The 22,149-nt window shown below is 42.8% G+C and overlaps 1 protein-coding gene and 1 pseudogene across 2 annotated transcripts in view; one reads left to right on the forward strand and one right to left on the reverse strand.

The window, feature by feature from the left end:
• Positions 1-22,149, reverse strand: part of IGF2BP3 (insulin like growth factor 2 mRNA binding protein 3) — a 159,762-nt gene that overhangs the window by 14,741 nt on the left and 122,872 nt on the right. The window contains exons 7-10 of the mRNA XM_017526986.2: positions 16,313-16,447; positions 14,700-14,822; positions 12,247-12,382; positions 10,653-10,778 (exon numbers count right to left, since the gene is read on the reverse strand). Of these exons, the coding sequence (XP_017382475.1) occupies positions 10,653-10,778; positions 12,247-12,382; positions 14,700-14,822; positions 16,313-16,447 (520 nt within the window). The remainder of the gene's footprint in view (positions 1-10,652; positions 10,779-12,246; positions 12,383-14,699; positions 14,823-16,312; positions 16,448-22,149) is intronic.
• Positions 17,178-22,037, forward strand: LOC108303214 (annotated as a pseudogene). The gene is made up of 2 exons (XR_001824737.2): positions 17,178-18,697; positions 19,009-22,037. The product of XR_001824737.2 is annotated as a condensin complex subunit 1-like (transcript).

Genomic DNA, 22,149 nt, shown 5'->3' on the forward strand with positions numbered 1-22,149 from the left:
TTAGCATTATTTCATCATTCTGGTCCTTGTATCAAGACCATTAAGTTAATCTTGACCATTTAAAAAAAATTAAGGGTGGGATCTAAATATTTTATCTCACTAAGAATGTCCATATATTCTTCTGAACAATATACTTGGGGAAGGCTGGTGGTGATAAAGACCTTTTTAATGGTCAAACTAAATCTAACTTGTAACTTTCCCAGATTTGCCCCACAGTATTTCATCATGACTGTGTAATTATTTGTTTCCTGGGCCTTGCTCCAAAAAGAATTTTATGCTGCTTATAAAATACACATTATCTGGAAAGATAAAGGAGGTAAAGAAATAAGAGCACAGGGACCTGAACATTCAAGATAAAATGAAGCCAAAATGCTGTTATACAAATTTGGCTTTAAGCTTCCAAGCAGCTTATTTTTTAAAAAAGTTGCATGATTTCCCATGACTATGAGAACAGAAGTATTCATTTGCTTAGTAAAAATGACTATTCCTGGTACTGGCTTCAGAGAGCAACTCCTAAATATCCCCAGAAAACACTAATGTAGCAGCATCCTCCTCAGACTGAAAGTCTGGCTTGAACATGCATGTGTCTTAGCCTGGAACACGTCCACGGCTGCTGTTGTGAGAAACAGAAGCAAAGTGATCTTTCTGACATGGTGATGAAGGGTTGTCCATGTTCTTGTTTTGCTGATGAGAAATAACAAACCCAAAATGAAGATGAAGCATTAACTTAAGAGAAATGTTGTGTGAAGCTTTGGAAAAGGAATGGTGGCCAGTAGAAAAGGGTCAAAAGGACCTAAATATAATGGAAAAAAAGGGCACATACATCAAGAATCAATGTGTAGACTTCAAAATGTCCTATCCTGGAACAAAAACAGAAGCAACAGAACTTGTCAAATACAAGAAGCACAGTTAGAGGCAAAGTAAGTGTTTTTCCATAGCAGGAGATGGTGCCCTCCAATGATGGACGATGATGTGTGGTTGGCAATGGTGTCTTAAAGAAAAGTTGACTCATCAGATGTCTGAGGCTTGGTGCAGACATTTCTGAACATCGTCCAATTCCCTTTGCTCCAATTTCCTATCGACAAAGCATCATCTTAACTAAAGATTACTTTTCAAGAAAACTTTCCTCTGGGAATATAAGGCAGCTCACATAAACATGGTGTCAACTTGACAATCATTAAATTGGCTCTTTAGTACAATTCATTCTTACATGGGATTCAGAATAAGCTATGGGCCAGGTGCCGTGGCTCACGCCTGTAATTCCAGCACTTTGGAAGGCTGACGCGGGCTGATCACTTGAGGTCAGGAGTTCAAGACCAGTGGGCTGACATGGTGAAACCCCATCTCTTCTAAAATTACAAAAATTAGCCAGGTGTGGTGGTATGTACCTGCAATTCCAGCTACTCAGGAGGCTGAGGCAGGAGAACTGCTTGAACCTGGGAGGTAGAGGTTACAGTGAGCCAAGATCATGGCATTGCACTCCAGCCTGAGCAACAGAGCAAGACTCTGTCTCAAAAAAGGAAAAAAGATTGGGAGGCTGAGGCAGGTGGAACACGAGGTGAAGAGATCAAGAACAGCCTGGCCAACATGGTGAAACCCTGTCTCTACTACAAATTCAAAAATTAGCTGGGTGTGGTGGTACATGCCTGTAGTCCCAACTACTTGGGGTGCTGAGGCAGAAAAATGCGTGAACCCAGAGGTAGAGGCTGCAGTGAGCCGTGATCATGCCACTGCACTACAGCCTGGGTGACAGAGCAAGACTCTGGACTCCATCTCAAAAAAAGAAAAAAGAAAAAAAAATGGAGACTAGAATAAGCCTATCCTAGAACAAGTCTGTGTCAGGATTTGTACACTGCAAACAAATAGATAAAATTTTTACTTGCAAAACTCAGCAGCAAGAGCAAAGGTATATGATAAGCCTTTTCCACCTGTCCATTTAAGTCTATGAGGCCTAGGTTTGAAAAGGCTGATTAGTATTACCCAGTCTTGTTACACATTCTTTGCATTTAAGTTAAGGTCTAGTTGCACTGTCTGAACTCTTCTTCCTAAACCTTTTTCTTGGATACATTCTTCAGGGCTGAAGGATGTTCACAGGACACAAGCTGCTTCCCAATGGATTTCTGCCAGATGCCTATTGGCAAAACTTCCTTTGGACTTCTTGGCAGAATCTAACTATGGCTTGAAATAACAGAAGAACAAAGCTGCTCAACTGAAAGTTTGCATAACTGGTGAAGTCTGCCAATGAGTAATTCCTAATCATCTAACCGAAGAGATATAAGTGTGAGCAAACAGTAAGGTTAAGTGTATTTGCTTTGTGGGGAACAAAATCTGAGATATCACAAAGGCATGGAGACATGCATGCCAGCCAACACGATCAGCCTCCAGGAACTTGGAAGGATGCCAGGGTTTCCCTTTGGCTTGTAAAACAGATACTCCTGGGGTTTTGTTGTTGTTGTTTTTTAAATGGATTTTGGTCTGGAACTGAAACTAACTTTACTGAACTCTATGACCTGAGCAAAATCCTTAAGTCTCTAACAACAAGAACAACAACAACGGCAAAGTTTTTTGCCATAACTGCACCACAACTGACACTTCTCAGAGATAATAAATGTGCACGGTGAGTTATTTACTTAGAAACTGTTTACCAACAAAGGAGTTGCACCCACAGTGAGAAATCTTAAGTTGGAAGATTAAGAGACTCCCTCAAATAGTCATCTGACTAAAAAATTCCTTCCAACTCATATATATATATATTTTGACAGGGTCTCACTCTGTCACCCAGGTGGAGTGCAGTGGCTCAATCACAGCTCACTGCAGCCTTGACCTCCCTGGACTCAGGTGATCTTCCCATCTTAGCCTCTCAAGTAGCTGGAACATAGGTACAGGCCACCACATTGGCTCATCTAAAAAAAAAAAAATTTTTTTTTGTAGAGACAGAGTCTCCCTACGTTGACCAGCGTGGTCTCAAGCAATCCTCTTACCTCAGCCTCCCAAAGTGCTGGGATTACAGGCATAAGTCACTGCACCAGGCCCTTTGTTTCTTAAAGAGTATGTTAAGCCTTAAAAAGTGCTCATCTCTCCTGCCTCTTTTATAAGCAGAAAGCTAGCCATTTTAAGGTTACACTATCATTTTGGAGACTTCTGAGAAGACTCCAAAGAGGCTATCGAAATTATGAAGCCAGCAGCCCTTGGGCTTACTTCTGCCAACCCAACTGCACGCTGCCAAGACCATCTAGCTAAGGCGACGTGCACTATGCCAATTCCAGCTCTTGCTCTGCTTCACTAGCTGCCAATTCCTTCTTCCCTACTGTTTGAGCATTTCTGAAAGGCGCATTTCCTGTCATTTATAAACTCGAAGTTTGCCAGTTAAGTACTGCATGAGCCAGCTGCTAGGCAGGAACTAGAGCCTTTTTGTCTGTTGGAAGAACCAACTCTTAGGCTCTGGGGGGACTCAACCTGGCAGGTTCTGGGAAGAACAGAATATTGTGGGGGAACTAGTGGGCAAAGTTCTAGAATGGAATAGAGGCAAGGGATTTATCCAAAAAAAGAGATGCATCATTCTACTTTCAGGCTACAAAGCAGGAATAAGAAAACAAGAGTATAGAAATGAAACAATTTTGAAAGAAAAAGGAAATACTGTGTGTGTGTGTGTGTGTGTGTATGTATAAGGCATATTCTTGGAAACACTTAGCAATCAAAACATACTTCTTGACAGGCAATATACATTCTAAAACAAAAGCAGAGGTTCACTGTTAACCTACAGGTCACCAAGAATAAACTTCTTTTTTTTTTTTTTTTTGAGACAGAGTCTCACTATGTCACCAGGCTGGAGTACAGAGGCGCAATGTTAGCTCACCGCAACCTCCAACTCCCTGGTTCAAGCAATTCTCCTGCCTCAGCCTCCCGAATAGCTGGGATTACAGGCATGTGCCACCATGTCCAGCTAATTTTTGTATTTTTAGTAAAGACAGGGTTTCACCACGTGGGCCAGAGTGGCCTTGATCTCCTGACCCCATGATCTGCCTACCTCGACCTCCCAAAGTGCTGGGATTATAGGCACGAGCCACCATGCCCAGACTAAACATGATCTTAATGTGTAATCTGTGATAGCTTCAAAGGAACAGCAAGCTTCTCATCAGCAAGTATAGATACCAGAATGCAGTTCAGGAACAATTTAAAAGTGCTGAGAGCAAAATGCCTGTCGATTTTTAACTTTCTAACCCAGTTTTTTTTTTTTTTAATAACATAATAGACTCTCACAAACATAGTATGTTCTTTTCTCTTTTTTGAGACAGAGTCTTGCTCTGTGATGCAGACGGAAGTGCAATGGTCAAGAATTTGAGACCAGCCTGGCAAACATGGTGAAACCATGTCTCTACTAAAACTAAAAAAATTAGCCATGGTGGTACATGCTTATAATCCCAGCTACTCAGGAGGCTGGGTCACAAGAATCACTTGAACCCAGGAGGTGGAGTTTGCAGTGAGCCAAGATTGCGCCATCACACTCCAGCCTGGCCAATAGAGCAAGACTCTGTCTCTATAAGAAGGGAAAGAAAAGAAAGGAAGAAGCAATGATAAGCACAGAAACTGGTAAAGGTTTGGAAAATTTACCTTTAAAAACAAGAGTTTATTTGTATTTCAAAAAGTAGTGACCACTAGGTACACATAATAGATAAGTATTAGTGATCTGGATTTAGAAAAAGAACAAAGTCTAAAAACAGTGAAGGCAAAGCTATTCCAACTAAGTACTTGCAAACCCCCACCTCCGCCCCTGCAACTTGAAGTTATATACTCAAAACAATACTTGTTAAAGAATTGTTCCCTAAACATTAAGCCAGAAGACTGCCTGGCAGCTATTTGAAAATAGAATTTACTTGAATTGTGTCCAGGGAAAGTATGATTTTCTGAATAATGGTGTTTTCTCTTTATTTAGAAGAAAATAACCACAGGAATGGGAATTTGGAATACAGGATTTTCTTCTCCAGAATAGATTCTGCTTTTTGAGAGAAGTTAAAAGTTTATTTCCTCTCTTCCAGGCTCTGGGAGTCTCCTTTAACAGGTAATAGTGCCAAATCCAGTGAAGCAGACAAATAGCTGTCCCCAACACATATTTTCCTTTTGTAATAAACCCTGTGTTTAATGAGCACACTGTTGCCCCCAAATAGGGATTATTTCCCAGCTTCTCTTGCAGCTAGGTGCAGCCAGTGGTATGTTCTGGCCAACATGAGGCCAATGGAGGTATGAAAAGCTGTCCTCAGGCAGTGTCCTTAAATAAGGATGCTGCCAATTTTGATCCTTTATCCTTTTTTCAATTTGAAACGAGGTCTCACCGTATTGCCCAGGCTGGACTCAAAATCCTGGTCTCAAGCAATCCTCCCACCTCAGCCTCCCGAGTAGCTGCGACTACAGGTGTCTATCACCATACCCAGCAATCCTTTATCCTTCTTGATGGCTGGAAACAAACCCAATAGTTGGAGCTTGAGCAGTTATCCTGGGCCAGGGAATGGCACACAAGGCAGATAGAAGCAGCAGTCCTGGAGGATATAGTGGAACCACTTCCAGCCTTGGATTATCTACCCTGGAACTCTTCTCATAAAAAGGAAAAAATAATTTAAGCCATTTTTTTTTCTTGTAATGACACACAGCCAAATCTAATCCTGATACATGTAACATGCCAAAATAGAGTGAAGACAGACATATGGCAATATCCCAGAGAGGTTTTTGGCATATTTGCCTATGAGTTGGGGTGGCAGGTGGTCCAGAGAGAAAGAAGTGTGTGTGTTCCCCCCCCCCCAACTGTTTAGGCAAAGAACAAGGCAGAAAAGGGGACATACACAACTGGTAGGTATTTGTGCTTATCCTAAACTTTTTTTCCCATGTACTGATATCAACAGAAAATGTTCTTTCCAACACTGAAGGGCCTCTCCAAAGACTTGTGAACATTCTTTGTAGAATGGTAGTTCTTAGCTGGGCATGATGGTGTATGCCTCTAGTCCCAGCTACCTGGGAATCAGAGGTGGGAGGATTACTTGCACCCAGCAGTTCAAGTCCAGCCTGGGCAACACAGTGAGATCCCATCTTTTGAAAAGAACAGTTCTTGACAATGAATGGGCAGCAGAAAACTCCTGATGACCTTTATAAAACTACACATTTCTGGCCAGGCATGGTGGCTCACGCCTGTAATCCCAGTACTTTGGGAGGCCAAGGTGGGCAGATCACCTGAGGTTGGGAGTTTGAGACCAGCCTGACCAGCATGGTACTAAAAGTACAAAAAATTAGCCGGGTAGGGTGGTACATGCCTGTAATCCCAGCTACTTGGGAGGCTGAGGCAGGAGAATGGCTTGAACCTGGGAGGTAGAGGTTGCGATGTGCCGAGATTGCACCATTGCACTCCAGATTGGGCAACAACAGCAAAACTCCATCTCAAAACAAAAAACAAAAAGAAACTACACATTTCTGAGCTTCCACCTGCTCCCACTGAGATTTTTATTTATTTAAGTAGGACACAGGTTCCTAACTAATTAAACAGAGCAGTTGTTGCTGTCCTTGGCTACGCACTGGAGTCATCTAGGGAGCTTTCAAACTTCTTACCTATGCCTTATGCCTATCCCTGAGGATTTTAATTCAAATTGTCTGGGGTAATTCTAATTTAACTATGGGAAAAACATTTTTCCCCCTTAAAGCAGGGAATAATTAATGATGAATTTTACAGACTGTCAATGAATGTAAAGTAAGAGATAAAAACAGTAATACATGATTTAGGGAAATGATTTGGGTAAATGATTTAGGAAAATATTCAGTTATAAATTTGAGGACTCCATTGTATCACTGCCTGGAATACATGTAGAATAAAATATCCACTGGAGTTCTGTGAAGAATGCAGATTGCTAAGATTGTCCATGTTGTATTCGCTTAAGAATGTGAATTCCCTTTGCCTGTCCTTGAGACTGCCAGACTGTTATGTGTTTGCAGCTCTTGCCCTGTTGCAGTATTTTTACTGGTGGCAGCTTCTGCATCTTCTGTTCTCATTTGTTCCTTCTAATGGCACCTATTTAATTTAGCTTAAATGACTCAGGAGAAGCAAGATGACCTATTCTAGTGACATCTTCGTTATATTTACTCTTGGCTCAACTTTTTTTTTTTTTTTTTNCTGTCACCAGGTGCCAGGCTGGAGTACAGTGGCGCGATCTCGGCTCACTGCAATCTCCACCTCCTGGGTTCAAGCAATTCTCCTGCCTCAGCCTCCCGAGTAGCTGACTACAGGCGGGCGCCACTATGCCCAGGTAATTTTTGTATTTTGCAGTAGAGATGGGGTTTCACCATGTTGGCCAGGATGGTCTTGATATCTTGACCTCATGATCCACCTGCCTCGGCCTCCCAAAGTGTTGGGATTACAGGTGTGGCCACCGCGCCCGGCCTCAACTTTTATTAAAGTAAACATCACAGACCTCCTCCTCCCATTCTTAAAATAAAACAAAACTGCCACTGATTTAAGTGATTCAGACATTTAAGACTGTAGAAGTACTTGAGAAATATAAGTTCTTAATATGAGCTCACTTTTCTCAGAGAAAGCATTCTTAATTTTTCTAACATAGGAACCTGATACACAGAACCATACGTTAAGTCCGAAAAATGACTAAATCCAGAGAATATGCAGTCTTATCTATATATTTTAAAAATAGTTACCTACAAGTTCACTTCAGGAATTTTGGCTACTGAAGCATCCACTTAAGTATAAATGACTGATGTCCAAGAATGTTCTATTCTGTGACCACTTGTGATGAGAAAAGCTTTGCTGATTGGAACGTGTCACCAGTATGGAGACAAGAAAAGAGTTAAAGGGACACTTCAATTTACAAACTGGGAATGAAAGGAACAGAGAGGTTAAGCAACCCACCCAGAGAGAAAGCTAATTGGGCAACTAGCAGAAATGTTGGTTAGATGTGAACTCTCCTAGCACAGTTACTTCACATGATCAGCTCATTGTAGCTTTTACTAAGTGTCATTTTACACAGAAGTGTTGGGGACACACCCACCCGAAACTCAATCCTCTAACACACACATAAACTAGTGGGCGTGTTCAAAGCTAAGTGTCTAGATGTACTCTAAGATTCCTATTTTAGGCTCATTCTCCCCCATTCCTCCTTCAACCTTTCCTTTTTTTTTAAAAAATATATGCAATTTTTTTTTTTTTGAGACGGAGTTTCACTCATGTTACCCAGGCTGGAGTGCAATGGCGCGATCTTGGCTCACCGCAACCTCCGCCTCCTGGGTTCAGGCAATTCTCCTGCCTCAGCCTCCTGAGTAGCTGGGATTACAGGCACGCACCACCATGCCCAGCTAATGTTTTGTATTTTTAGTAGAGACGGGGTTTCACCATGTTGACCAGGGTGGTCTCGATCTCTTGACCTCGTGATCCACCGCGCCCGGCCAACCTTTCCTATTACTGAATTCTATAGAAACTAGAAATGTGTGACCTTACAGTCTTTAGACACAATTCTTCTGGTTCATTTCCCCCCCCCCCCGCCCCAAGACAGGGTTTCACCATGTTGGCCAGGCTTGTCTTGAACTCCTGACCTCAGGTGATCTGCCTGCCACGGCCCCGCAAAGTGCTGAGATTACAGGCGTGAGCCACCACGCCTGGCCCTTCTGGTTGTTTTTTCATTATACAGGTGACAAAATAAACCCAGAGCCAAGTAGTCTGACCTTTAGTGACACAAAATTATGACAGATACAGTGGGCCAGACTTAGGATCTGTCTCCGGGGTTCTTTCCACCAGTCCCCTTTAGCATCAAGGTACAAACATGTCAGCCACTTTAGAGGACATGTAATGAATCTATGCACACTTCACATGTAGCTGAAATTTTGATGGCTATCCTTCTATCTGTTATATGGTTTCTAGGCCCAAACTAACTAGAAATGGCAAGTGGATTGCAGAGGAGACAAGATGCTGCTGACAGTAAAAGCAAAAAACACACAGCAAGAGGGCATCTGCTCAGAATCCCTGTCAGCTTGGTGGGTTCAAGGACAGGAAAAGGAAATTTTCATTTTTAAAGGGGTAAAAGGGACAATTTGAGCCATCTGCATTTTCTGTACAATTTTAATGTCATTTTACTCTACATATTTATTCTAGGTACTGATAACAATGGAATCCCCAACCTATGCCACCTGGACATTTCCCTGAATTGGTATAAGAAGTATCACTCAAAATATTACTATTAAGTAAGAGAGCCAAAAAGGGAGAGATGTAAAAACAAATTCATGAAGGAAGATCCTAGAATGTCACAGGACTGTCTACCTCCAATTATCATGGGTAATGCAAATGAATTTTGAACTACTTTCAAAATAATTTATTATATCAGTTGTCTGCTGTGTGCTATGGTTATTTTTATACCATCGCTAGTCTCCTATTTGTGACCTAAAGGAAACTGCTATTCTTAAAAGCAAATATAAAAGTTTTTTTTTTTTTTTTTCTCTTTTCATACGGAGTCTAGTCTTGCTCTGTTTCCCAGGCTGGAGTATAATGGCACAATCTTGATTCACTGTAACCACCACCTCCCAGGTTAAAGCAATGATTCCTGCCTCAGCTTCCCAAGTAGCTGGGATTACAGGCACCTGCCATCATGCCTGGCTAATTTTTTTGTATTTTTAGTAGAGACAGGGTTTCACCATGTTAGCAAGGCTGGTCTGGAACTCCTGACCTCAGGTGATCCACCTGCCTTGGTCTCCCAAAGTGTTGGGCTAAAAGGCGTAAGCCACAGTGTCCAGCCTAAGATTTATTTTTTATATAACCTACCTCTTTACAAAGCAAAGAGCTGCTTAATGTATGCACATGCACACACATAATGTAACTGTGTGCAAAACTATCTTATCTCACTGGTTTAAAAGCACAAACGCTCAACATGGAAAACACGCACAGTCACTCCTGACCTTTCAAAGACATTGATTTGACATCCAGGTGACAAATATGAAGGAAGCCTTTTAAAAATCCTTTCCTTTAGTACTTAATAATTACTGGCCAGAATTGGTAGCTCGCACCTGTAACCCCAGCACTTTGAGAGGCTGAGGTAGGCAGACCACTGGAGACGAGCCTGAACAACATGGCAAAACCCTGTCTCTACTAAAAATACAAAAAGAAATTAGCCGGGTGCGGTGTGGCACACACCTGTAATCCCAGTTACTCAGGAGGCTAAGGCATGAGAATTTTTGAACCTGGAAGGTGGAGGATGCAGTGAGCCGAGATCACCCTGTTGCATTCCAGCCTGGGTGACAGAGAGAGACTCTATCTCAAAAAAATTTTTAAATAACCACTATGGCACATGTATACCTATATAACAAACCTGCACGTTCTGCACATGTATCCCAGAACTTTGAATAAAAATAAATAAAAAAATTAAAAAAAAAAATCACTAAGTTTCTTCTCCTGCCACCTCAGAGTCCCAAACTTTTCTTGTGATATTTGAAAACACGTGTTGACAACCCTACTATCCAAAAACCTCACAGTAATCCCATGTCTACTCCACACTCCATAGGTCGGCTTCATTAGCAAGAACTGGAGAGCATATGTTGGCTCTAAATAGATGATCACCAGGGACTAGGTTTACATTAAGATTTTGCCCAATCACAAAGAAAGCCAAGGCCAGTTATCTTACCTCAAACTGTGGGTAGGGAGGAGTCATGGCTGAAGGGGGACCTGAGGTGGGAGGTGGCATCCCTGAAGTGGGTGGGAACAGACCCAAGGCGTTCAGATTTAATCCAGGAATTAAATGTGCTTGAAGCTGCAATAGTAAAAAGGACCCTTAATTTGACAATTAAAAGGATCAAGGGAAAGTGAGCATTTTTAAGTGACAATATTCAAACTATTGATCTGTCTAATTAAAAAAAAACATCTTATAAGTCAGAGCAGATGTTCCATGGGACTTCACTTGAGTACATCGTTTATAACTGCATTAAGATATCTCAAGGGCAGCCTTCCTTTTCCTTATGACTAGCTCACAGGGCTTAGATAAAACTGTACCCTACATATTGTTAGCAAACTAAATATAGAGTGAAAGTAATGTATCAGAGTTTAAGAGGTAATCAAGTGAGACTGGTTCATTGAAAAGCAAACCAGCTGTTAAGAAATCTTTACTCGCTGAGTAAAATTTAGCAACCATGGGTCTAGAAAACTCAAAGTTGAGCCCTCTGGAAATCGGGACCCATCCCCATGTAACTAATGCAAGTAAACATATCACTGGAATGGATATAGGAGCCAGAAAGGGGATTTTAATTTGTTTAATTTTATAAGGGTTGAGGATGTAATGTAGATGGTGGAAGGGAGATTGGAGTGTACTTGACAATCTTTTTAAAAGGCCTATGGGGGGTAGATTTAATCCCAACTGATTCTAAGACATTTGGAGCCAAGTAGTGATAATATGAAGAAGGTTGGCAGGGAGTCATGTGGGGTGTAAAACAGTTTGCATTCTACACTTCCTGACAAAGGCAATGTTTTCACATTTTCGTTCTCTCAGGTTTTGTGTTTCAGATGTCTGGCCCAATTGAAAAAAAAATTTTTTTGAATCATTTTCTTTAAAATTTAAGATGGACTTTTGAAGTGTTCCATTTTCAGCACCATTTCACTCACTAAGCAATGCCAGCAATTTGCTTTAATAGCCTCAGATGCACTAGGCAAATTGTTTAATCAATTGAAATTCTTGTATCTCCAAGGTTTATATGAGTAACCAAGTAAGTTTTAAACCTGTAATCTTAACATTAACTTCGATACGCATTATGGCTATTGTAATCCTAATAAGCATGCAAGGTAGGCAGTAGTCCCATTTTAAAGATGAGTAAATTGAGGCTCAGAGAGGCTAAGTAAATCATCTAAGAGAATAGAATTGCAGCTCGTAAATGGTTTGTCTTTGATTCAAATCCAGTTCATGTAATATTCCTTCTATATTAAACTCTCTCAAATTAGCATTGTAAAAGAGGTACTTTATTAACCTTTGTAGGTAGACACCAGCCTTACTTCAGAGAAGAAGGCTAATGCTCGAAGACTAAATAATTTGCTAAAGTCACAGAGACAGCAAAGCTTTATGTTAAAGCCAGTATCTTCACCACTATCCCAGGGTACTTGCTGCAGTGCTAAATATCAACTAGAACTTCTTCTAATGATAATGCCACAAAAGAATTCACTATGAATGCAGTTAGAAACATCATTTTAACTATTTTTTAGAATAAAGACATGCTCTTCGTAACAAAACTAACATTCATAGAAGCAATATCATTTTCGTATGACTCCCTGATTTTCTTCATGATCTCTTCCTCAGCTTTGGCACATGTCTCAACATTGCCTTTAACTGTAATGGTACGTTCCGGATTATACAGCGTCAATTCCTGCAATCTGCAGAGTGAGAAAGAAGGGAAAGAAAAAGAATGAAAATTGTAGAAAGAAGGCAGTTAATAATAATTCTGCCACCCATGGCAATTAAAAACAAACTGTGGAGCTTGGTAATAGGTAAAAGTGGGTGGTAAAACATGATGGGAAATGAGTAAGCCCCAAAAGACATAAATCCAAAATTGTAAAGCTGCAAGAGAGAAGAAAATACTTGGCCTCCCATCTTTTCAAGTAAAGATTACCGGGTACATATAGATCAATCAAGTCCGTCTTTTAAATATAGCTTACTTCTCAACCGCTTAAAGTTGAACCATTTTCACAATTAAACAGTGAATGGAAAAATGACTGGAAAGATGTATAGTTTTTTGGAAACCATATAATCTAAGTACATAACCTTTCATAAGTATGTTCCTAGTCTGGACTAACCAATTGTAGGCATAATTGGCATTCTCGTGCAATTGTATTTTCTGGCTCACCAAGCAAGGAGAAAGAATGAAAATACTGAAAACCACAAGCCAAACTTCACGTGTTTAAACTAGTTTTTACCAGTTTTTTTTTTTTTTTTTTGAATTTAGTTTGAAGTAGGCTGGTGGAATATCAGTCCATCTTGAGTAAAATTTACAATGGTTCACTGGTGGCCATTTAGACAACAAAAACGTTAGACAGCAGCAACAATATTCAGACACTCCCTGCGGGACCTAAGTTTAGTTCCTTGCTGAACTTTCAAAGGCCACTAAAAATCAGACCTGAAAACACCTAAGCCTATGCAGGAAAGCAGTGAGAGATACCTGCCATGGAAAACAGAACTAAGTATACAAATTGAGAGGATATGGGTTATTGGTACAAATCTCCTTCATCTTCCTGAAGTTCTTATTTTCACAACTAGTAAAATGTCACAGCTTAACCTTGAGACAGATGAATGGGAAGTTATTCCTTAATATTTTCCTAAAACTTGCTAAAAATATGAACATTTATATAATAAAGACGATTTCTCTTAGACTACTTCAAAAAGAAGTATATAATTCTAATTCAGTCTGAACCTGGCCCTGCCAAGGATTCTGTATTACAGTTTTTAAATAGCTGTTTCTAGAATCACTGTTAAGATTTTTTTCTTTTAAAACCCTCCCCTTTCTGGGGGTAAATTTAAGACAAAGTGGTATTACCGTATTTAACACTTTGTGGGTTTTCTTCCTTTCTTTACAACCAAACCGAAGTTTCCTGCTTCTGTACTACCTCCTTTGAAAACTTGCTACACAACACTGTGGATCAGTCTTTCCCCTACCATTCTTCCTCAGTTCATCAATCGTTTCCCACTGTTTTGAGTACTCTGACTGAAACTAAGAATAGTCACCCTCAGAAAAAGAAAAACCTTTCTATGTAATTTCAGACCATCCAGATTCTAGGTGTGGTAGCCTGTCTCCAAGGTGATTCCCTGCCACCCAGTTATCTGCAGTCCCCCACATACGTACCAAACAGGGCTGACTTATGTAAACAATATTAGAAAAATGATAGAGTGTAACTTCTGAGGCTATGTTATAAAAGACAATGCAGTCTCCATCTTGACAGCTGCCATGTCTTGAGGACACTCAAGCAGCTCTGTGGAGAGGCCCATGTGGAAGGAACTGAGGCCTCCTGCCAACAGCCAGCATCGACTTGTCAGTAGCATCATGACACCCCAAGCCAGAACCACCCATAAAAACTAGCTGAGCAATTAGTGTTCTCCATTGTCTTAAGCTGTCAAATGCTGGCATAATGCATAACACGACAAAGGATAATAAACTGGGTTACATATTCCAACGCTGGGAATAAATGTCATAAAACATTGTTAAGACTGCGTTTAGAAAACATGAATGTGGCCAGGCGTGATGGCTCATGCCTGTAATCCAAGCACTTTGGAGGCCAAAGCGGACGGATCACTTGAGGTCGGGAGTTCAAGACCAGCCTGACCAACATGGTGAAACCCTGTCTTGAAAAATATATATATATATATATATATATATATATTAAAGAATCCTGCATGTTTTCCACATGTACCCCAGAACCTAAAGTGCAATTAACATATATATATATATATATATATATATATATTAAAGAAAACATGAATGTAAAGCATTTGGTTCCTCCTGCCAGAAGCAGATAATAAGCTTTCAGTATGGGGTCAGAAATGTAGCAGGCAGCAGGCTGCGTCTGAGAAACCATGTGTAAGTACAGTAGCACAGGCTAGCTGAAGCAGCTGTAAAGTGGGAAGCCAAGCCCAATATACAACATGCAGCGTATTACAGGGTTTGAAAGTTTTCTAATTCAAAAACAAAGGAGCACTCACGGAGATATCGTGATTTTAGTGTCTGTGTCTTGCTCAATTTTTTTAAGGTTTCTTCCTTCTTTACCAATAAGACGGCCAACAAAGTTGTTATGAGCTAAAATCTTCAAGGGGATCTCTTCTGTGCTGTAAATAGAAAAATAGTCATAAAATTAGAATAAGTAAGCCTATTATTGGGTAAAAAGACAACATTCACACATTAAACATATACTTTCTATCTGCCATCTGGGAAGCACTATGTTAGGAACAGCTTAAAACTTGCTGACAATTGGCCAGCATTCTAGCAATGCATGAATAGAAGGGGAGGAAAAAATGCAGAAGTTACTTTTAAAACAGTTTTATTCACTTCAGGAAATATCTTCAGTGATGGAGTCTCTTACTCAAAACCATATTCCTTAAGCCCTACTACCAAAACACAATGTACAAATAAACAATGGTAAAATTCCAGTATAAATATACACCTGGAGATATGTGCATAATTTATAGAAGAAACAATGGTTACGCTTTGGAGAAAGGAGAGCTCTCACTTTTCATTTTGTAGCTTTCTGAATTTCCAAGTCTCATTCATATATATATATTTCACTGTTTAAAAATGTCATGCGGTTAATAGATGGTGGGCTTTTCCTTTACTTTTCTCTTTTTTGAGATGGAGTCTTGCTCTGTCTCCAGGCTGTAGTGCAGTGGCACGATCTCGGCTCACTGCAACCTCTACCTCCTAGGTTCAAGCAATTCTCCTGCCTCAGCCTCCCGAGTAGCTGGGACTACAGGTGTGTGCCACCACACCCAGCTAATTTTTTGTATTTTTAGTAGAGACAAGGTTTCACTGTGTTACCCAGGATTGTCTCGATCTCTTGACCTCACGAGCCACCCGCCACGGCCTCCCAAAGTGCTGGGATTACAGGCGTGAGCCACTGTACCTGGCCTATTTTTCTCTATACTAAAATAATTACATTCTTTAAAAAAATTTTTACTTTAATATTTTAAATGGCACCCATATATAATATTATTAAAACATATTTAAAGTTTTCTACAAATTAAGGTTGGTGATGAGGTCCCCACACTAACTCCAGTGCCCTACTCTGGATTCTACTTTCAGTGCAGCCCTGTTCTATATGCTAAATGTGGCACAGAACCCAACCTTCACTCAAAGTTCCTGGAACAACTATTTAGAATTCCAGCCCAAATACGTCTCCAGTTTGCCTTAGAAGAGACTTAGGCACTTTCCCACCTCCACACTCCCTGCTGCTCCAAGGTGGGGCTGGGCAGAGGACAAGGAAAAAGCTCCAATGAGCTCTGAGTAAAAGATGAGTCAAGATTTGGGGCTTCTGTCTTGGGTTAATCCAGGATACCTCCTTGTTCTAGGTTCCCCAAGTTGCTTACTTTTATAGCTGCACTTCTCTTCTCCATTGTCACCACTTGTCCCATGTTCAAACATGAATGAAACTATTTAAATATTAAAAGACTTAATGCTTCACAACCAAATCAACAGTGCCAACCACTGTAGCTCATCAGGATATTTCCCTTTGTTTGTTGGCAATTCCTAAGAACTGAGTCAGACAAATCCAAAATACAAGAGCACAAATAACCTCTTTCACAAGACAGTCTTCTTTACTCACAATTTTATATCTTGAGCTTCCTTATGCATAATCTCCAGAATAGACTTACAAGCCGCAGAGGTGCCTTCAGGGGTAGAGAGGATAGTAATCGACTTCTCAGCAGCCCCTGCATTCTCTTTACGGTGGACATCAATTCTGACAGTAGGTGCAAGCAGAGAGGAAAAGAGAACCGTAAGGGTGTATTCACAGTGGAGTCTGTAATTACCAACTGCAAAGTCACAGGGCTTCAGCACAAAGCAGATGACTCACTTCCCTCAAGAGCATAAACTTTCAATAAGCTGTCAACATTAATGCCTTACGAGACAAATTTTAATTCTAGAAACACTCCCCTTTCTCCTTCCTCAATCCAACCAAGCAGGGACATCTTTCCATTCTACCCAAGCTGTTTGTGCTTACAGCTTCCTTTTAGATGCCACAGAACAAATGTCTTATGACAAAGAGCCTGGATTCAATCTGCTGTAAAACAAATAGGAACTGGAGGGCATGCCAAGAGAGGAGTTGGAATCCCACAAGCCAAGTTGAACTGTTTATTCTGCACAGTATATCCACCATTCATTCATTCATTGGATGAGCAGATTTCACCAACCTGTTTCCCCTTTGCAAGGTTCTTCCCACATTCTGCCTCCTTGATAGAGGAAAGTCTGCAACAGATAGTGATAGGAATAGGAACCTGGAGAGAGGCAATTCTACTTCGAGAAAAGCATGGCCAATAAACTCACAATGATGTTTAATTTCACTAGTAATTAAATGTGTGCCAGTTAAAAGAATGTCATTTTATTCTAGACTTGCAAAAAATTGAGATAGAAAAAAATTAAATATGGGCAAGATGATGGGTAACAGGGCACACCCAGTACTTTTGGTGCAAGTATAGAGCAAACTGGTCAGCAAAATGCTGAGTATCTCATGGCTCAAGAGCTGTACTTCGATTTCAGCCCGACTGCCGGAGTCAGAGGATTCGCGGGTGAGATCCCCAGCCCTGTGAGTCTGTAGGAGAAGATGGCCCCCCAGATGTATGAGTTCCATTTGCCATTATCCCCAGAGGAGTTGTTGAGAAGTGGAGGGGTGAATCAGTATGTTGTGCAAGAGGTACTGTCCATCAAACATCTTCCACCACAGCTTAGAGCATTTCAGGCTGCCTTCCGAGCTCAGGGGCCCCTGGCTATGCTGGAGCACTTTGATACTATCTACAGCATTTTACATCACTTTCGAAGTATAGATCCTGGCCTCAAAGAAGATACTCTGGAATTCCTGATAAAAGTGGTATCCCGCCACTCCCAGGAGCTTCCAGCTATCCTGGATGATACAACCTTGAGTGTATCAGATCAAAATGCTCATCTAAATGCCCTCAAAATGAACTGTTATGCTCTGATATGACTCTTGGAATCCTTTGAGACCATGACCAGCAGACAAACCTCATGGACCTGGACCTTGGTGGGAAGGGTAAGAAAGCTCGGACCAAGGCAGCCCATGGCTTTGACTGGGAAGAAGAGAGGCAACCACTTCTTCAGCTTTTAACACAGCTACTTCAGTTGGAAATCCGTTACCTGTGGAACCACTCAATAATTGAAGAAGAATTTGTCAGTTTGGTTACTGGCTGTTGCTACTGCCTTCTGGAGGATCCCACTATTAGTCACCAGAAGAACCGCCCCACTCGGGAAGCCATAACACACCTGCTTGGTGTAGCCTTGACCCGTTACAACCATATGCTCAGTGCCACGGTGAAGAATCATCCAGATGCTGCAGCACTTTGAACACCTGGCACCTGTACTACTTGCAGCTGTGAGTCTATGGGCAACTGACTATGGAATGAAGAGCACAGTGGGAGAGACTGTAAGAGAGATTGGACAAAAGTGTCCCCAAGAGTTGAGTCAATATCCTTCAGGGACAAAGGGCTTTGCAGCATTCCTGACAGAATTAGCAGAACGTGTCCCAGCTATCCTGATGTCTAGCATGTGCATTTTGCTAGATCACCTGGATGGAGAGAATTACATGATGTGTAATGCTGTGCTAGCAGCCATGGCAGAGATGGTACTGCAGGTTCTGAATGGCTGCTTCCACAGCCCGAGACACCAGCGACCAGTTCTTGGATACTTTACAAACCCATGGCCGTGATGTCAACTCCTTTGTGTGGAGCCGTGTTTTGCAGCTCTTCACCCGAATTGGCCAGCAGAAGGCTCTCCCCCCGACACGTTTCCAGGCAGTGGTGGCTTTAGCTGTGGGACGTCTGGCAGACAAGTCAGTGCTGGTAATGTAAAAATGCCATCCAGCTGCTGGCCAGTTTTCTAGCCAATAATCCTTTTTCCTGCAAGCTTAGTGATACTGACCTTGCTGGACCACTGCAGAGGGAGACCCAGAAATTACAGGAGATGAGGGCCCAGAGGCGAACTGCAGCTGCTTTTTTTTTTTTTTTTTTTTTTTGAGACGGAGTTTCACTCATGTTACCCAGGCTGGAGTGCAATGGCACGATCTCGGCTCACCGCAACCTCCGCCTCCTGGGTTCAGGCAATTCTCCCTCAGCCTCCTGAGTAGCTGGGATTACAGGCACGCGCCACCATGCCCAGCTAATTTTTTGTATTTTTAGTAGAGACGGGGTTTCACCATGTTGACCAGGATGGTCTCGATCTCTTGACCTCGTGATCCACCCGCCTCGGCCTCCCAAAGTGCTGGGATTACAGGCTTGAGCCACCGCGCCCGGCCTGCAGCTGCTTTTGCAGTGCTGGACCCAGAGGAGGAGTGGGAAGCCATGCTGCCAGAGTTGAAGTCTACCCTGCAGCAGCTTCTCAAGCTTCCCTAGGGAGAGGAGGAGATTCCTGAGCAAATTGCCAATACAGAGACCACTGAAGAGGTGAAAGGACACATCTATCAACTGCTTGCCAAAGCTAGTTACAAACAGGCCATCATTCTCACTCGAGAAGCCACAGGACACTTACAGGAGTCCGAACCCTTCAGTCATATAGACTCAGAGGAGTCAGAGGAGACCGGGCTCTTGAATATCTTAGGAATTACCTTCAAAGGCCCAGCAGTTTCCACACAAGAAAAGAATCCCCAGGAGTCTACAGGAAACATGGTCACAGGACAGACTGTCTGTAAAAACAAACCCAGTGTGTCAGAGCCTGAGGAATTGAGGAGAAATGACAAACTGGTGAAGCAGGAGATGCTGCTGCAGTATCTGCAGGATGCCTGTAGCTTCTCCCGGAAGATTACGGAGGCCACTGGCATCATCAGCAAGATGATGTATGAAAACACAACTACAGCGGTGCAGGAGGTGATTGAATTCTTCGTGATGGTCTTCGAATTTGGGGTACCCCGGGCCCTGTTTGGGGTGCGCCACATGCTGCCTCTCATCTGGTCTAAGGACCCTGGTGTCCAGGAAGCTGTGCTTAATGCCTATCGCCAACTCTACCCCAACCCCAAAGGGGACTCTGCCAGAGTCAAAGCCCAGGCTTTGATTCAGAATCTCTCTCTGCTGCTAGTGGATGCCTCGGTTGGGACCATTCAGTGTCTTTTTGAGGAAATTCTCTGTGAGTTTGTGCAGAAGGATGAGGTGAAACCAGCAGTGACCCGGCTGCTGTAGAAACAGGCCACCGAGAAGGTCACCTGCTCTCCTCTAGAACGCTGTTCCTCTGTCATGCTTCTTGGCATGATGGCACGAGGAAAGCCAGAAATTGGGGGAAGCAATTTAGACACACTGGTGGGCATAGGGCTGGATGAAAAGTTTCCACAGGACTACAGGCTGGCCCAGCAGGCATGCCATGCCATTGCCAACATCTCTGACAGGAGAAAGCCTTCTCTGGGCAAACGTCACCCCCTCTTCCGGCTGCCTCAGGAACACAGGTTGTTTGAGCGACTGCAGGAGACGGTCACAAAAGGCTTTGTCAACCCAGACCCACTCTGGATCTCATTCAAAGAGGTGGCAGTGACCCTCATTTACCAACTGGCAGAGGGCTCCGAAGTGATCTGTGCCCAGATGTTGCAGAGCTATGCAAAATAGGCCCTGGAGAAGCTAGAAGAGAAAAGAACCAGTCAGGAGGACCCAAAGGAGTCCCCCCGCAATGTTCCCCACTTTCACGTTGATGAACCTGTTGTCCCTGGCTGGGAAGGTGGCTCTGAAGCAGCTGGTCCACTTGGGGCAGGCAGTGAGTGGAGAGCTTTGTTGGTGCCGAGTTCTCCGGGAAGGACAGGAGCACAAGACCAAAGATCCCAAGGAGAAGAATACAAGCCCTGAGACTGCCACGGAGGAGGAGCTGGGGCTGGTTGGGGCAACAGCAGATGACACGGAGGCAGAACTGATCCGCGGCATCTGTGAGATGGAACTGTTGGATGGCAAACAGACCCTGGCTGCCTTTGTTCCACTCTTGCTTAAAGTCCGCAACAATCCAGGCCTCTACAGCAACCCCAACCTCTCTGAAGCTGCTTCACTTGCCCTTGGCAAGTTCTGCATGATCAGTGCCACTTTCTGCGAATCCCAACTTTGTCTTCTGTTCACCATGCTAGAAAAGTCTCCACTTCGCATTGTCCGGTCTAACCTCATGGTTGCCACTGGGGATCTGGCCATCCGCTTTCCCAATCTGGCGGACCTCTGGACTCCTCATCTATATGCTCGCCTCCGGGACCCTGCTCAGCAAGTGCGGAAAACAGTGGGGCTGCTGATGACCCACCTGATCCTCAAGGACATGGTGAAGGTGAAGGGGCAGGTGAGCGAGATGGCGGTGCTGCTCATCAACCCCGGGCCTCAGATTGCTGCCCTGGCCAAGAACTTCTTCAACGAGCTCTCCCACAAGGGCAACGCAATATATAATCTCCTTCCAGATATCATCAGCCGCCTGTCAGACCCTGAGCTGGAGGTGGAGGAAGAGCCTTTCCACACCATCATGAAGCAGCTCCTCTCCTACATCACCAAGGACAAGGAGAAAGAGAGCCTGGTGGAAAAGCTGTGTCAGCGATTCTGCACAGCCCGAACTGAGTGGCAGCAGCGGGACCTGGCCTACTGTGTGTCACAGCTGTCCCTCACAGAGCGAGGCCTCCGCAAGATGCTTGACAATTTTGACTGCTTTGGAGACAAACTGTCAGCTGAGTTCATCTTCAGTGCTTTTTTTTGTCAGTTGTGGGCAAGCTGCGACGTGGGGCCAAGCCTGACGGCAAGGCTATAATAGACGAATTTGAGCAGAAGCTTCGGGCCTGTCATACCAGAGGTTTGGATGGAATTGAGGAGCTTGAGATTAGCTAAGCAGGTAGCCAGAGAGCCCCGTCAGCCAAGAAATCATCCACTGTTTGTAGGCACCAGCCTCTGCCTTCTGCAGCCTCAGACAGTGACTTTGTCACACCAGAGCTCCGCCGTACTACCCGTCGCCATCCAAACACCCAGCAGCAAGCTTCCAAAAAGAAACCCAAAATTGTCTTCTCAAGTGATGAGTCCAGTGAGGAGGATCTTTCAGCAGAGATGACAGAAGAGGAGACACCCAAGAAAACAACCTCCATTCTCAGAGCATCGGCTCGCAGGCTCAGATCCTAGGAGTGGCCTTGCCCATTCCTGACCTCCCTGTGCAGGGTATCTTGTACCGTGGGCCTGGAATTCCAATTCTGTGCCCCTTGTAAAATACTTATCTGTCTCCTTTTTTAAAAAAAATACGCAGTCTTTAAAATGAAAGTCCTTTCTCTTAAATTAGCCTAACTGAACTGTGTTGAGCTGCTTTCACTTTGGAATATATGTTTGCCAATCTCCTTGTTTTCTAATGAATAACTGTTTTTATATACTTTTAGACAAAAAAAAAAAAAAAAAAAAAAAGAACTGTACTTCCTGTAACATCTACAGATATAGTCTCATACATGGGCTAAGA

The sequence above is a fragment of the Cebus imitator genome, unplaced genomic scaffold (assembly GCF_001604975.1).
Source record: "Cebus imitator isolate Cc_AM_T3 unplaced genomic scaffold, Cebus_imitator-1.0 Scaffold45, whole genome shotgun sequence".
Lineage (NCBI taxonomy): Eukaryota > Metazoa > Chordata > Mammalia > Primates > Cebidae > Cebus > Cebus imitator.